This window comes from Morone saxatilis, unplaced genomic scaffold, assembly GCF_004916995.1.
Source record: "Morone saxatilis isolate NCDOM2014 unplaced genomic scaffold, NCSU_SB_2.0 Contig11, whole genome shotgun sequence".
Taxonomy (NCBI): domain Eukaryota; kingdom Metazoa; phylum Chordata; class Actinopteri; family Moronidae; genus Morone; species Morone saxatilis.
This window is the reverse complement of record NW_023339663.1, coordinates 14,983,180-14,996,438: the sequence shown is the minus strand read 5'-3', so window position 1 is coordinate 14,996,438 and position 13,259 is coordinate 14,983,180. Positions and strand designations below refer to the sequence as shown.

Sequence of the window (13,259 nt, the reverse complement as noted above, 5' to 3'; positions counted from 1 at the left end):
TCTTATATGTGAAACATGTAAAAGTATAATAAAGCTGTGTGACTAGTGGTGGCAGGAAATGGTGCATGTATATATATCTCCATCTATATTTCTTCTCCTTTTTTAGTCACATCACAACCCTGAAATTAGACCAGAAATCCACCACGGCAGCAGGAGACTCCCTGAGTGCCTCCACTCCATGGAACCATGGTTACTCTGAAATGAGCGGCCAAAGGAACAAGTGAGTACTGATTTATGTTTCTGTGTGTTTTCTTTGTTTGTGAAAATAAATAGCTTGATTTTTCTATAGGATGTCTATAGTCTATGTCTATAGTCTATATAGGATGTAGCTTTACCTTGTGGTGCCTTTTGCATATCTGTCAGTTTGGATGTTGCTATACGAGCCAGAGCAGGTGTCTACCACTGAGTCAAGATTTAAATTATTGGCAGGCACCTAACACTGGCATCAGGTCAGTCGATGGACCTGTTTTAAGAGTAGTGCAGTGGAGCCTAATAATTCTATGAGATTTAATGCCTGTAACAATGTTAAGTCTATCACTGTAGAAAGCCCCGGTGTGCCTGGCTGCTCCTTCAGGGTCATGGCCACCACACAGAAGTGTCTTTTATCAGGTGTCACTCCTTGCTGTTTCCCTTGACCTGGACCTGCGGTTTCGCATGTATGTATGAGCCTCTGTATGGAAGGTGCTGAGTCATCTGTTTATTAATGCCGATCTACTGTTGGGGACAGGTTGTGTGTGTCTGTGCTGGCTGTAGACCGCTTTGGAGACGGTATGGAAGCATGTTATGGTATCTTTGACGGAGACCGCAACGAGGAAGTGCCTCGGCTGCTGCAGTGCACCATGGGGGATGTACTGTGCGAGGAGCTGCAGCACTCCAGTGTTGACAATGTGTATATGTGCAACACTTTCCTCACCTCACACAGGTAAGACAGATCATTTAAATGTTTTATTATTAATACATTTAATTTTGCACTCTCACTGCAACCAGTGATTTTAAGAGTTTGTCAGCTGTTGTTTGTTTTTGTATGGGACAGGAAACTAGGTATGGCTGGCCAAAAACTGGGTGCTTCTGCCTTGCTGTGCTATATTCACCATGAGCCTTCAGATACAGGAGGCTACTTCAGTCTCACTGTGGCCAATGTGGGCACCTGCCAGGCAGTGTTGTGCCGGGAAGGCCGACCTGTACCTTTCTCTAAGGTCTACAGCTTGGAAAACTGCACTGAGGAGATGGAGAGAGTAAAACTCAGTAAAGCCATTATTACTGAGGTAATTCACAGCTTCCATGCATGACAGGTTCCTGTTTTTACAGTAGAGCCATAAAGTAGAACTTTTGATTTAGTGTTAACGTGCAGTTTCATGTTCAGAGGTGTTTTATGAAGCTATACACTCATCTACAACTCTAATGGCACTTCTGTTTTGTAGGATAACAAAGTGAGTGGAGTGACATGCTGCTCTCGCCTACTGGGCTGCTCTTATCTGTCCCCCTGGGTGCTTCCAAAGCCGTGGGTGCACACTGAGCCTCTCTGTTCCCAGGATGAGTTCTTGATCCTGGGGAATCGAGCGCTGTTTGAACGGGTCTCCTACCAGGAGGCTGTGTGCACTGTGCAGGCCGTGCAGGATCCTCGCGCTGCTGCCAAGAAGCTGTGTTCACTCGCACAGAGTTACGGTTGCAAAGACAACATCGAGGCTGTGGTGGTGTCTCTGCATATTAGTGAGGACAGCTGTACCTGTGAGCCACCGGTCACCACCACTGAACCACGGGGTCCCCCTCCCGCCCCTGTTCCCGTGTCCGTGACCCCAGGCCCTACTGACCCAGCCATCATTTCATCCAGCAGTGGTATTGTCTCTGAGTTCAACAGTGAGACATCAGCCTCAGAGGTTGGCAGCGAGGCGGGGTCCACCGCTTCTGACGAGCACCCATCTTCTGGCCCTGCATCCCGCCCAGAGAGACGCTGTAGCCTACACCCTGCTACCACACTGTGTGGGATCATGGTGCCAGGCTCAGTTGGGGCAGGAACCCACCCAGGCCTGTTCCAGCGGCAGCCCTCCAGTGCTACGTTCTCAAGTAACCAGTCTGACAACGGCTTGGACAGTGATGACGAAGCTCCGCTTGAGGGCGTTATCTCTAACGGCAGCAAGTTAGAAGTGGAGGTAGACATTCACTGCTGTGCTTTCCAACTACGATCAGGGGCCCCTGAGAGCCACAAAGACTTAGACCTTGAAAAGCGAGGCTCTGACTATCCCAATGGCAAAATGCGCAGACAGAACAGTGTGGTGGTTTCTGCTACAAACGGCTGCCTGCTCGCTGTATGTGGGAGAGAGCTTGCCGACCTCAAGAAGTCTCCTTCCACATGCAGCCTGTTTGGGAAGAAGTTGTCCAATGGCTCTGTGGTTGCCCCTGAGGACAGTCATAATCTCATTGAGGTTGCCTTGGAGGCTCCTAAGAAGAAGTCTGGCTACTTCACTGCCCCAGCACAGCAGGACCCCGAAGACCAGCTCATTGTGCCTCCTAGTCTGGAGCAGGAAGTCAGGGAGCAGCTAAGAGGCCAGAACCCTCTAGTCTCAGGCCCCTCTTTAACATCCATACCCCCTTCCTTAAAAGACCCCGTGTGGGATCATCCACACCCCCCTGCATTTGCCTCCAACCTGGTCCCAGGTCCAGGCCCAATTCCCATCCTACAGCAGGAAGTCTACGATACCGCCCTCTAGAGGGGGGGACACAGCACAGCGCCATGTGGCTGCAATTCTGTGATTGTGCCATTCCAGAGAAGAAGAGGAGATTTTTCTCATACATGTGGAATATTCCGACTCAAGTTGCCATTCAGATCTTTTGTGAGGACAAGACAAACCTGTGGGACATTGATAGTCACTAAGTGATGCTACGCCATAAATGTGAGCTTAAAAGGGGTTTGTGTGCATGGCCTGGGTATCCAAGAAAATATGAGTGAGCCAAGATCCCAGTTCATAACATAACGTTGTGAAAATGATGGTTGGCTATCATAGACCAACACAAGCCTGACTTGAAATTGGATACCTCATGTGTTTAAACATGTCAGCAACATTTCCCTTTACTTAGAAAGCAAGCAATGTAAAAAGTGTGTACGGGATTGTGTTCAGTGAGGTCAAATCTCCTCTCCAGGGGCTCTGTGGTCTCTCAGGTCCTGGAGAGAAGCCCTGTGACTGAAACTTGAAAAAGTGCCTACTGCAGACGACTCAGCCTAGAGCTCCCCCATATCCAGGCTATGTCTAGGGATGTGAGCTTGTTAGTTAAATTTGGAGGAGGGACAGTGTCTCCAAGAGACCAGCACTGGCACAGCTTCTGCTCTCCTACTCATCCTGTGGCTAACAAAGGAAATCAGACAGTATAAATGTTTGTAAGGCACATAAGACTAGAAGATGTGGAGACAGTATAACTGCATTTACATCTCCAGACACATGTTTGGGTTTTATTTTTAACATTCTCACCCAGTATGTATAGAATCATCTATATAGGATAAAATAATTCTATACAGTATAGGACACACTCACAACTAACAGTCAACCGTCGTGCTGTGCTTCAGCTCAAGATTGAAAAGCGTTGTTATTTAGAGCAATGCATTTTGAATAGCTGTCATTCAACTGTACCAAGCGGATGTGTTGTAGAACTGACCACAGTATAATCTGCAACAGTGTATGATCAAATGATCTCCTCAAAAACGACTTAGGAAAATAAAAGTTTAATTTAAATGTAGTCAGTTTTATGGTCACTGGATGATGGACTGGAAAACCCAGAATGTTTGGATCATTTAATGTCATTTTATCACATTGTCATTTAAACAAACCAATCAAGGCACAAAAGTGTATTATTACAAGAGATGAAGGATAGATGCAGTGTTTGTATGTACTGGCACTGGTACTAAGATTGTATATTTTGTCCAAACTTTGGAGGCTGCTACCGTTTTAAATTAGTAAACACCCATCCATGTCCCTGCAGGCAGATTCACTTACTGATATTTTTACATCTTAGCAAATATTTTTTCATCTAAGCTCTCTAATGCACTGCCCACACATCCAGAAGATTTTCGGAGTGTGTTATTTTGGCCCATTATAAACAAAACCGAAACCCCCTTATTTTCTTGTATTCTGTAAGATCTGGTCTGCGTACAGAAGATGTCACAGAGTTTATGGAAGAAATACATCTATACGCAGAAATCCGGGACATAGAAACAAATTATGTCTTGCTATAATTTAATATAGTTCTCTTTTACACTAGGGCACATTGCATATACTATCTCCTGATCAGTGTGCAATGCTTCTGTAGAATTCAGCTCACACAGTTAATATTAAATATATTGTCAGTGCAGCAGCAGTATAAGGTACTGCATAAGAACCCACTGGTTCAGAGTTATACAGACATACAGTGCTTCAGCAGTTGGTATTATCAGTTCTCAATTATTTTTTTTATATATATATATTTGTAGGATCAATCATATTTATCTCAGCTGAAAGTGAGTTGTCAAAAACTACATTATTATTTGAATTATCAGGTAAATATTATGCAGCCCTGGAAACCTCAGTTTATCCATTCCTGAACCTAGTGCCAAAAGAGAAAGCCGCTCTGCTGGGGTTGCTGTGGTTATAAGAGGGCCAAAGTTGGGTAATTGCTCATGTCAGTGATTACTACATTAGATGTATATTTTCGGTTGCCACTCCCAAGTTGGAAGTGGTGCAGTTCTGGCATTCCACAGCTGTTGCATAGCTGGACCTTTCAGTGTTCCCTATTAGCCTTAAAAATAACACTGCTCAGTATTTTTGAAAAGAGAAGCCCTTTGTTTCATCCCACTTATGTTCTGTTTGTGACTGAGGTCTTCAGCTCTGGGGTTTATTAAAGCAGCCCCATACATCCTTTCTTTGCTCCACAGGAATGAGTGATATGTCAGTGATGAAGCCTTAATTGATGTGTGAGTCTGAACCTTTTCTTGTTATTTGCAAATGTTTGTCTCTTGAAAGAAATAAACACTGTTAAAAGCACTTTGTACATAGGAAATAGTGATATTCAGAGTTATGTATATTTGAGTTTAATATATGAGATATTGATCAACATAGTGTGCTGGGATTATTGTGGCTTCCCTCAGCCCAACATATCACCTCTTGTCTAAGAATACATAGCCAACAGAAATTATAATATTGTAAAGTGACATAATGATAATTCACAACAGTCACTTTTTGGCGTTTTTTAATATGACGAACATTTCTTATTTCATTAAAGATTTTTGGTTCGTTTTGAATTACATTACTGGATTTTACAGAATGTCTTGACTGACCAACATCAGAACCACAAACAGCATAATATATGTTCTTAATTACTCTTACATTATCTCATACTTTATATAAATATAAATGATTGGGTCCCATTCTGGCAGAAATTGAGAAAATACAGTTTTTATGCATATTTTGCATTATTTATATCTGGTATTGATATTTGGTTGAAACATTGTGCTAAGTGACTTAACATATGGCAAACCTGAAAATGTTTTTTGAAATTTCTCCATAATAATGACATGTAATGAAAACAATTATATAAGAGAATAATTACTATGATCCACATGATTATGCTTATTCAGAATTCAGACACCGATTTCAAGTTTTGGATTTTTCTTTTTTTTTTAAATTAAGAATAGGAAACCATATTTTATGGCGAGGCAAAGAGTCTGTGTCCAGTCACTTTATTGATCAGACGATCAGACGATTGATGCAGTGTTTGAGATGCCAAACACCCAGGACTCTCTGTGGTTCTGACTGTGGCCAGACCTCCACTATCAGAACCCACACATGGTGTCAGGCGTCTGGACTGATGGCAGTGAAACCGGGATGGGCACTGCAGGTGTACCCGCCACAGGAGGAGCTAGAGGAGCTATAAGACAGATTATGATTGTTGTTGTTAAATAATACTGGAACACACCTGAAACAAGAGAGTAGAAATTGAACTTTCCTTAAGGTTTCATACAAAACGGTGGTGTTCACAACAGATGTTGGGAATTCGCTCATACAAATATGCAAAGTGTAAACTGTATATATATATATACATGTTTATCAGAGCTTCATTTTCACCTAAAACTACAAGAATCCTATTTCTCAATATGTCTGAAAATGAATATTGACTGAAGTATGTATGTATAATGTATGTAACTGAGATTGTGTGTGTAAGTTGCATTGCTCTTTTTATTAGTTTCTGAGTGTGTCCCTTCCCTTTGGCTCATTTGCAGTGCAGTTTTATTAGTTTGGTCCCAGTTCAGGCTGGGACTGCATTGCACTGCTACATTTAGTGCTCTTAGAAACCACCTTGGATAGTCTTTGCATATGGTTGTACACTCATTGTACATTCATCCAGTCTGTCTCTTGGATGGCGCCATACAGTATATTCACCCACTGTCTCCTGTCCAATATACATTTCCAACATGAGGTATATTTGAATAATGATCCATCAGTAGACTAATCAGTGTGCATGTACATATGCCGACTGTATGCACAGATACAGGAAGAGGGAGCACAGGGTACAGTGCATTGGCTTAAAATATTCCCTTTAATTCTTTAGTGGAGGGGGTCCAGTAGTATAATGCTTATAATCCCCTTTGTACACCAAAATAGAGACATTGGAGTGGGCTACATTGTCAGTGTTTTTTTAAACTGCTGACTCATTTATTAACTGTAAGGGATCATATCCTCTCTGCACAGCTTAACAAGCTCCCTGTACAACTCTCTTGTGAAATGTCTGTGTGTGTATGTCAAATGAAGCTTAAGTGCACACGTACAGTAAGTGTATGCATGCCCGTGTGAATAACAGATTGACTGTGTGTGAATATGGTGAATGAAACTGATATGGAAGATGCTCCAGTTGTTTAACATGTGACCAAAGTAGCCATTGTTTAATCTCACGGTTCCTTTCTGTACATTATTTTCTAGAAATGCTTGAATATTTTTTTCTCGATGCCAAGAAGCCGATGTTTATTTTTGTACTTCATTTTGTTTCATGCAAATTTATATTTCCCTCTCCACTAATAGAATTTAAAGTGATTGGGATTCTACAGAAAACTGTCACTCATTATTGTACTTTATTTGAAGGTACTAATTATAACTGTATTTAATGTTGAAAGCATGCCCTAAATATAAATCGACATAAAAGCATAGAGTACATACAAAATGTGATTTATTTGTACAAAACGGAGCATATCTAATATTTTTAGGTTTTTATTCTAGCATGCAGATTACTGCTAAAATTTCGTTTGTTTAATAATTGAAAGATGTATTATTTAGGAACAGGACTGAGCACTTTTGTGTGTAACAGACAAAATTGTACTCCCTTGAACTTTGAGAGTGGAAGATGGTCGTTACTTTATTTGAAATGCTGCTATTATTAGTTTTGAGCAGAAAAGCTGTTTTTAAATTAACTTTAAGCCAAGTAGCAATAAAACTTTTTACTGTGAATTTTTTTGTCCAGTGTCCGTTTTGCTCACCACTTTTATGATGATTTCATGCCAATAAATATCATCAAAATGACTTTTTGGGTCAGTATGAGATATAATGTCTACAGTTTATTTTGTCCTTCATTTTAAAGCTGTAATAATAAGCTATAATGTACCAGGAGGTTATTTATAGATTTACCTTGATTTTCATAGACATGTTCTCCTCTTCAATCAGCCTAAGTTCACAGAAGCAGTAGTGAGATTAAGAATATGAATCAGAAGAAATGGACAACAATAGCTACCGTGGAAATATGTGCAATCAAGATCCATGTGTTGAAGTCATGAGTAAATTCCTAAACAGTTGATCTGCCATCTATTGGTGAAGTTCAGAATGACATCCTGAACTCTAGTATAATGGTTGACAAATTACGAGGAAAATACGTTTAAATGGGACAAACTCCTGGTATCTGTTTTTTCTTGTAAGACCTTTAGGGTCAAACAAACTCAGACTCTTCTTTTGAAGCAGAGTCTTAAAAGAAAATGGAAAGATACTGTAGCTCAATGGAGGAGCCATCATATCGTTTATTCCTTTGAAATACTAAGGATGTTTTTGGCTTTTATCAGTAAACAATATAAAATAAAAACTTCCAAGTCATAGGACAACGTTCAACCGTCTGTATCAAGAGCCGACCGCCAGGATTAATTATCAACAGACTGAGATCTAAGGTATGCACAATAGTTTCGGTCTGGAACAGTATTTTACCTTAAAAAAGATCAGTGAAAACACTCGGGTCTGTTCCTGTAAAACATAACAGACGAGCTCATTCTCCACCATTGGATTTGTTTATATTAACTACATATTTATTTAAAACATGTAACAGACACTGTAAACAGGTAGTGAAAAGTGTAAGAAATACAAAGGTATTTAAAAAAACTGCATAAAAAGTGCATAAAAAAGCCGATTCAACGGTTTACAGACAATTACACCTAATATAAGAAAAACATCCATGTTTTCTTGTCACAGGGATTTCTACTCAATCCCACCTTTGTTCAAATATGTGAAATAGAAAAGCTAGCTTAGAAATTATTGTCCTCGTTTGTCCTTCGCGTCTTTAGCTCCCGCACTGACCTGAAAGCTCTGACAGCTAACACTGCACCAAAGATGAAAACAAACACCCCCAGCACCCCAAAGAGACCTCCTGCGATATCTGCACCGTTGAACTGGCACTCAAAGCCCTTGTGCCCTTTGCTCTTGTACATCTGCTCCCTCTCCTTACAGATGGGATCGTTGTAGGTTCCCTGCAGCTTAATAAAGTAGAAGGCCAGAGCAGGGATGTAGCCTAGGCCGATCAGGAGGTTCAGCAGAGCTTCCCCCAGTAGCACAGGGGGCCAGCGGTAAGGGACTCTGAAAATCCCCAGGGCAAGCATGGCACAGGCATAGATCATTAAAACCCCACCGCAGGCCATGGTGAAGACATACGGAGGTTGCTTAAGTTTATGGAACAGCTGGTCCAGCTCCTTCACCCTGTCTGCATCGGCTCCAGTGAAGGCATTGGCTCCACCAAAGTGATAATAGTAGACTCCACCGAGGCTGGCCAGGTCGCGGTAACCCCCGTTGTTGCTGTATGGCACTCCGGCACAGATGACGATAAGAAGATTCACAAACAGCTCCATAAGCTGGCAGAGACCTGGGAGAGACAGAATAAACACATCACTGACAAGAATGTACAGCACATGCCAAATATTGATCGAAGCTTCTCTGGTGAGTGGATCTGCTGCTTTTCTTCGTCATATATCGTAATAAATGGAACATTTTGTTTTAGAGGGGATAAAACAAGACATTTTAAGTACCCCAACCCTGGGAAAGTCTGGTGGGCATTTTTCATTGTTATCTGACATTGTATATAGAAAATGATTGAACAATTAATTGAGAAAATGATCAGCAGAGTAATTGGTTTTGAAAGATTAATCAGTAGTTGCAGCTCCAAATGCAAATGAACAGTAAAAGAAAAGAAAAAAGTACATTCCTTAGCCCTTAAAACAAATCATTATGTCATGGTGTATTATCACATAACGTTTTGATTATTGTATTAAATTTCCTAACCTGAAACTCGTCTATAAGTGCCCACACAACCAGGCTCCACAGGTGCTCAGAGACCCTGTGTTTCCCTTTAGAGTTTGGGGCTCAGTAACACATGTAGCATCCAATGGAAAGTGAGGTGCCCTTACTTCTTCGGGGGATCGAAATGTGGAATTCCTTTCCTGCAGAACTCAAACTGGATCCTGACTGGGATCATTTTAAACTCAAATTTAAACTGTGTCAGTCATGAATGATCTGGTGCATCCTGATTTGATGTATTACTTTGTGTCCTGTATTTTTCTGTTGTGTTTTTCTTGCTGAGTTCTGCCTGTTTAATGTACATGTCTTGTGTATCTGTTGAGTTTAATATATTTTAACTCCCCACATAGGGACAGGCAAGGGAAATTAGCTTGGGCTATAAATGCTGTGGTGTGTGGCATTTGTTTATGCTGCATACTTACAAATGACCAATTAAATAAATAAACATACCTCTACTGGTTAGGATGTATCTGAGATTGTAGAGTGCTTTTCTGTGTTGTCGCTCATAATACTCCCCTTCAGAGTGATACACTGAAGTCTCTCTGGACCTACAACAACAACAACAACAACAACATTTTTACAGTGAGATGGAAATCATTCTTACTCCACAAAACATATAATTTCACATAAAAACCTTAATAAATAACCCTGCCACAGATGGTCAAACGTGTGTGGAAGACATGACAGTGAGTGCAGGGTCTTGTGTATAAAAGGTCCCTTACAGTCTTGAGGGTCTTTCATGGTCTTGGTCTCTGTAAGCAGGTGTCTCTGTGTGAGAGGCAGTTGTCATCTCCCTCTGTCTGTTTTGTTTGGCCATCCTGTCACCAGCAGAGCCTCTCTCGTCCACGTCTCTTGGCTTTTGGTTGCGACCTCTGCTGTCATATGAAGCGTGGTCGCCATTGTGTGAATAGTCCCTGTCCCTGCTCTTGTCACTCCTCTCATGGTGTCTCCCCCTTTCTGGCATTTTCCTCGACCTGCAGAAGAAGATTATGGACGCCCATAAACAAAGTGGATGCTTGGCTGGTATCTCTGTAGCTGCCCCTGTGGACAGTGAAGCAGCATTTAGGGTTATTTAATAAAGTTTAATGGCTGGGTGAAGTAAAGGACCAAATAAGGAGGTTTCTTCATTCATAAAGTGGCTCGTAGGGCAAAAGGTGGTCATTATTTTTGGGCTGGCAGACTTTTAAGTAAACACACATCAAGACAACATAAAGTCTGCAAACTATTATATATTGTTTTATTTCAACATAGGAACCAAACGCATATTCCTGTAAGAGGCCCACAATTCATAGCAACGCTCCTTCCGTCCCTGTAAATGCGAAGTTTCGTCTTTTTAATGTTTTTACCTAAAGGCGAATGTTTCTAGGCTTAATTATGAATAATACAGACATGTAACATTATTATTTCATACCTGTAAACACAATGTTATCTTGTTTTCGTTTATGCCGAGAAAAACAACAACAGCCTACCTTTCCCAGCTTCCTGTGTTCGAGATTTCCTTGTCCTGCCACTCACCTGTGCTGTGCCACGCCCACTAGTTTCAAGCTCATTTCTGTGTAAAGTACGGCGACATTTCTGCTGCTAGAGGGGCTTTTTTGTGGCTTTTCCCCTCATTTTATAGTAGCTTACAGTGGGTTGGGTGTTTACATTGTGTATATGTAGTACTGTATTGTATTTCATTGTAAGTACTTTATTATATACCCTATTGTTTATAACAGAATATAACAGACAACCACATTTAATTCACTGGTCTGTTTGATACAAATATTACAGGGCACACGCAGCTTCACTGGAGTCGAATGAAAACCGTAAAGTGCATAAATAAATGTTGGTTTCAGTCGTGCTTAACTTGCAGAAACAAAAATTTGCGATTCATGCCCCAACCCGGACGTGAACGCACTCAGCACACGCGGTCACGCTTCAATCGTGAAGCTCGTGGCAAACATCCACGACTTTATTTCCAGCATTTCCGAGGCATAGATCAATTTCAAAATAAATGTAATTTCAAAGCGTGACCAGTGCATGTCGGTGAGGTCATGCTTATTCCCACACACTGTAATTACATGATGGGACCGATACTTATTCACTCTCTTGTGTATATTCATGCAATTCTCTGATACAGGTCATAACTGTATGAAGATTATTTCAAGTTAAGAGCTCAGTCTCTACTACTAGCTGCAATAGGCTGTAATCCATCTGAGAAGGAAGGTCCCTCTCTTACTTTGAAGTTTGCCTTACTTTAAGAACACACCAATGAATGTAAACTATTAGTGATCATAATTAAGCACCACTTAAAGGATTAACATTAACTATGGCATATTCCTGTCCCTTGAATAGACAGGAGTTGGCAGCAAGGCTGAATTTCCAGCCAAAGCAAGCAACTGACCCACTGCCTAAGGATTTACTGTCAATTGGCTTGTGCTAATTTAATTTAATTTGAATTTAATAATTTAAAGACCAGTTAAAAACAATTTCAACCGACATATTAAGTCAGTTGAAACACTCAGGTGCTGCGTTTTACTGATCTTGAGACCATGTCTTAAGGAAGAGACCCTGTGACAAACTCTACTTTACAACACTTCTTTTAATGTGTGTTTATATTTGGCATATTCCTAAATGTATGTGCTTACTAAAACTCCTACACAACAAAACCTTTGATGATAACCAGAGGGAAGTTTTGATATGTGTCACTCCAAATCTGACACAAACCAGTTTTTGCACATTATTAAACTATATAAATATATATACTATAAATTTGATTTATATATATAAATATGTATATTTTGTTCTTAATAGATGTTGATTGTATAATATATGTTGTTTGTATATCTGGAGTTTGTAACAAAAATAATTTCCCTCTGGGATTATTAAAGTATTTCTGATTCTGATTCAATTGACAATGACTGCAATTTACCAGCTTGGGATCAATAAAGTCTATCTATCTATCTATCTATCTATCTATCTATCTATCTAAATGTCGAACATCATGGTACATTTAGTCTGTGGTTAATAGTCTATCTATCTATCTATCTAACTAAGTAAATGCACCGCAGAGGTCACTGGCCTCAGTAAATCACAAAGGGGGGTTAGGGGGGATTATCTGTGGTTAAAGATGACGACTTTTATTGTGAAGTCGTAGAGCAAACGATCACCGGAAGTGTTCCTCGTCATTCCTTGAGCTCACGCTGCCACTACAACCGACCGCGCGCTGGCTTGGCTAGCAAGCGAGGAAGAGGCTCGACAGAAATGGCGGTGACGGCAAGGCGAGCAGCGTGAAGTGCTGATGCATTACATGGATCAAAACCTACCATTGCCAGGACAGCGTTGGAAAAATGACAATGACGTCGAAGTAGGACACCATTTGTAACGGCCATTACAAACCTACAACACCTTCCCGGGGGAGTTTTCATCTTGTCAGCGGAGGAGAGAGAGTCTCACCGGGAGCATGGCTTCTTACAGCAACCAGGTAGCTAAGCTAGCTGGCTATCGTTAGCCTGCCCAACAACTCCTCCTGCACGCCGCGTTGCGTTATTCACAGACTGCGGGGCGCCCCTCGTTTGTACCACACTCTCAGCTAAAATAGTGCCATACTGTAGTGGCAATTTGGTCATGTGTGTGTTGTTATTTGAAACCTCTGGCTGGTCGTGTCATTGAAAATGTAAGTACTAAAAAGTGCTTGCTAATGCCCCCCCCCCCCCC

General features: G+C 41.1%; 3 protein-coding genes across 5 annotated transcripts in view; 2 read left to right on the top strand and 1 right to left on the bottom strand.

Annotated features, from left to right (window-relative positions):
• Positions 1–7,535, top strand: part of phlpp2 (PH domain and leucine rich repeat protein phosphatase 2) — a 37,257-nt gene extending 29,722 nt beyond the window's left edge. For both annotated transcript variants that reach the window (XM_035652008.1, XM_035652007.1), the window contains exons 16-19: positions 107–220; positions 728–922; positions 1,034–1,265; positions 1,422–7,535. In XM_035652008.1, coding sequence (XP_035507901.1) covers positions 107–220; positions 728–922; positions 1,034–1,265; positions 1,422–2,708 — 1,828 coding nt within the window. In that variant the 3' untranslated portion in view covers positions 2,709–7,535. The remainder of the gene's footprint in view (positions 1–106; positions 221–727; positions 923–1,033; positions 1,266–1,421) is intronic.
• A 754-nt stretch (positions 7,536–8,289) lies between these two features.
• On the bottom strand, positions 8,290–11,424 carry marveld3 (MARVEL domain containing 3). The gene is made up of 3 exons (XM_035652111.1): positions 10,283–11,424; positions 10,011–10,108; positions 8,290–9,129 (listed from the first exon to the last, which is right to left on the bottom strand). The coding sequence occupies exons 1-3, from the start codon at positions 10,522–10,524 to the stop codon at positions 8,519–8,521; spliced, it is 951 nt and encodes a 316-aa protein (XP_035508004.1). The 5' UTR covers positions 10,525–11,424; the 3' UTR covers positions 8,290–8,518.
• Positions 11,425–12,748: 1,324 nt separating this feature from the next.
• Positions 12,749–13,259, top strand: part of usp10 (ubiquitin specific peptidase 10) — a 20,441-nt gene continuing 19,930 nt past the window's right edge. For both annotated transcript variants that reach the window (XM_035651910.1, XM_035651909.1), the window contains exon 1: positions 12,749–13,026. In XM_035651910.1, coding sequence (XP_035507803.1) covers positions 13,006–13,026 — 21 coding nt within the window. In that variant the 5' untranslated portion in view covers positions 12,749–13,005. The remainder of the gene's footprint in view (positions 13,027–13,259) is intronic.

Excerpts from the sequence above, each read along its gene's own strand:
- marveld3 (XM_035652111.1), bottom strand. The coding sequence starts at position 10,524 with ATGCCAGAAAGGGGGAGACACCATGAGAGGAGTGACAAGAGCAGGGAC. Across the intron at positions 10,109-10,282 it reads CATGAAAGACCCTCAAGACT|GTCCAGAGAGACTTCAGTGT; the intron begins GTAAGGGACCTT and ends TTGTTGTTGTAG. Across the intron at positions 9,130-10,010 it reads ATACATCCTAACCAGTAGAG|GTCTCTGCCAGCTTATGGAG; the intron begins GTATGTTTATTT and ends TGTCTCTCCCAG.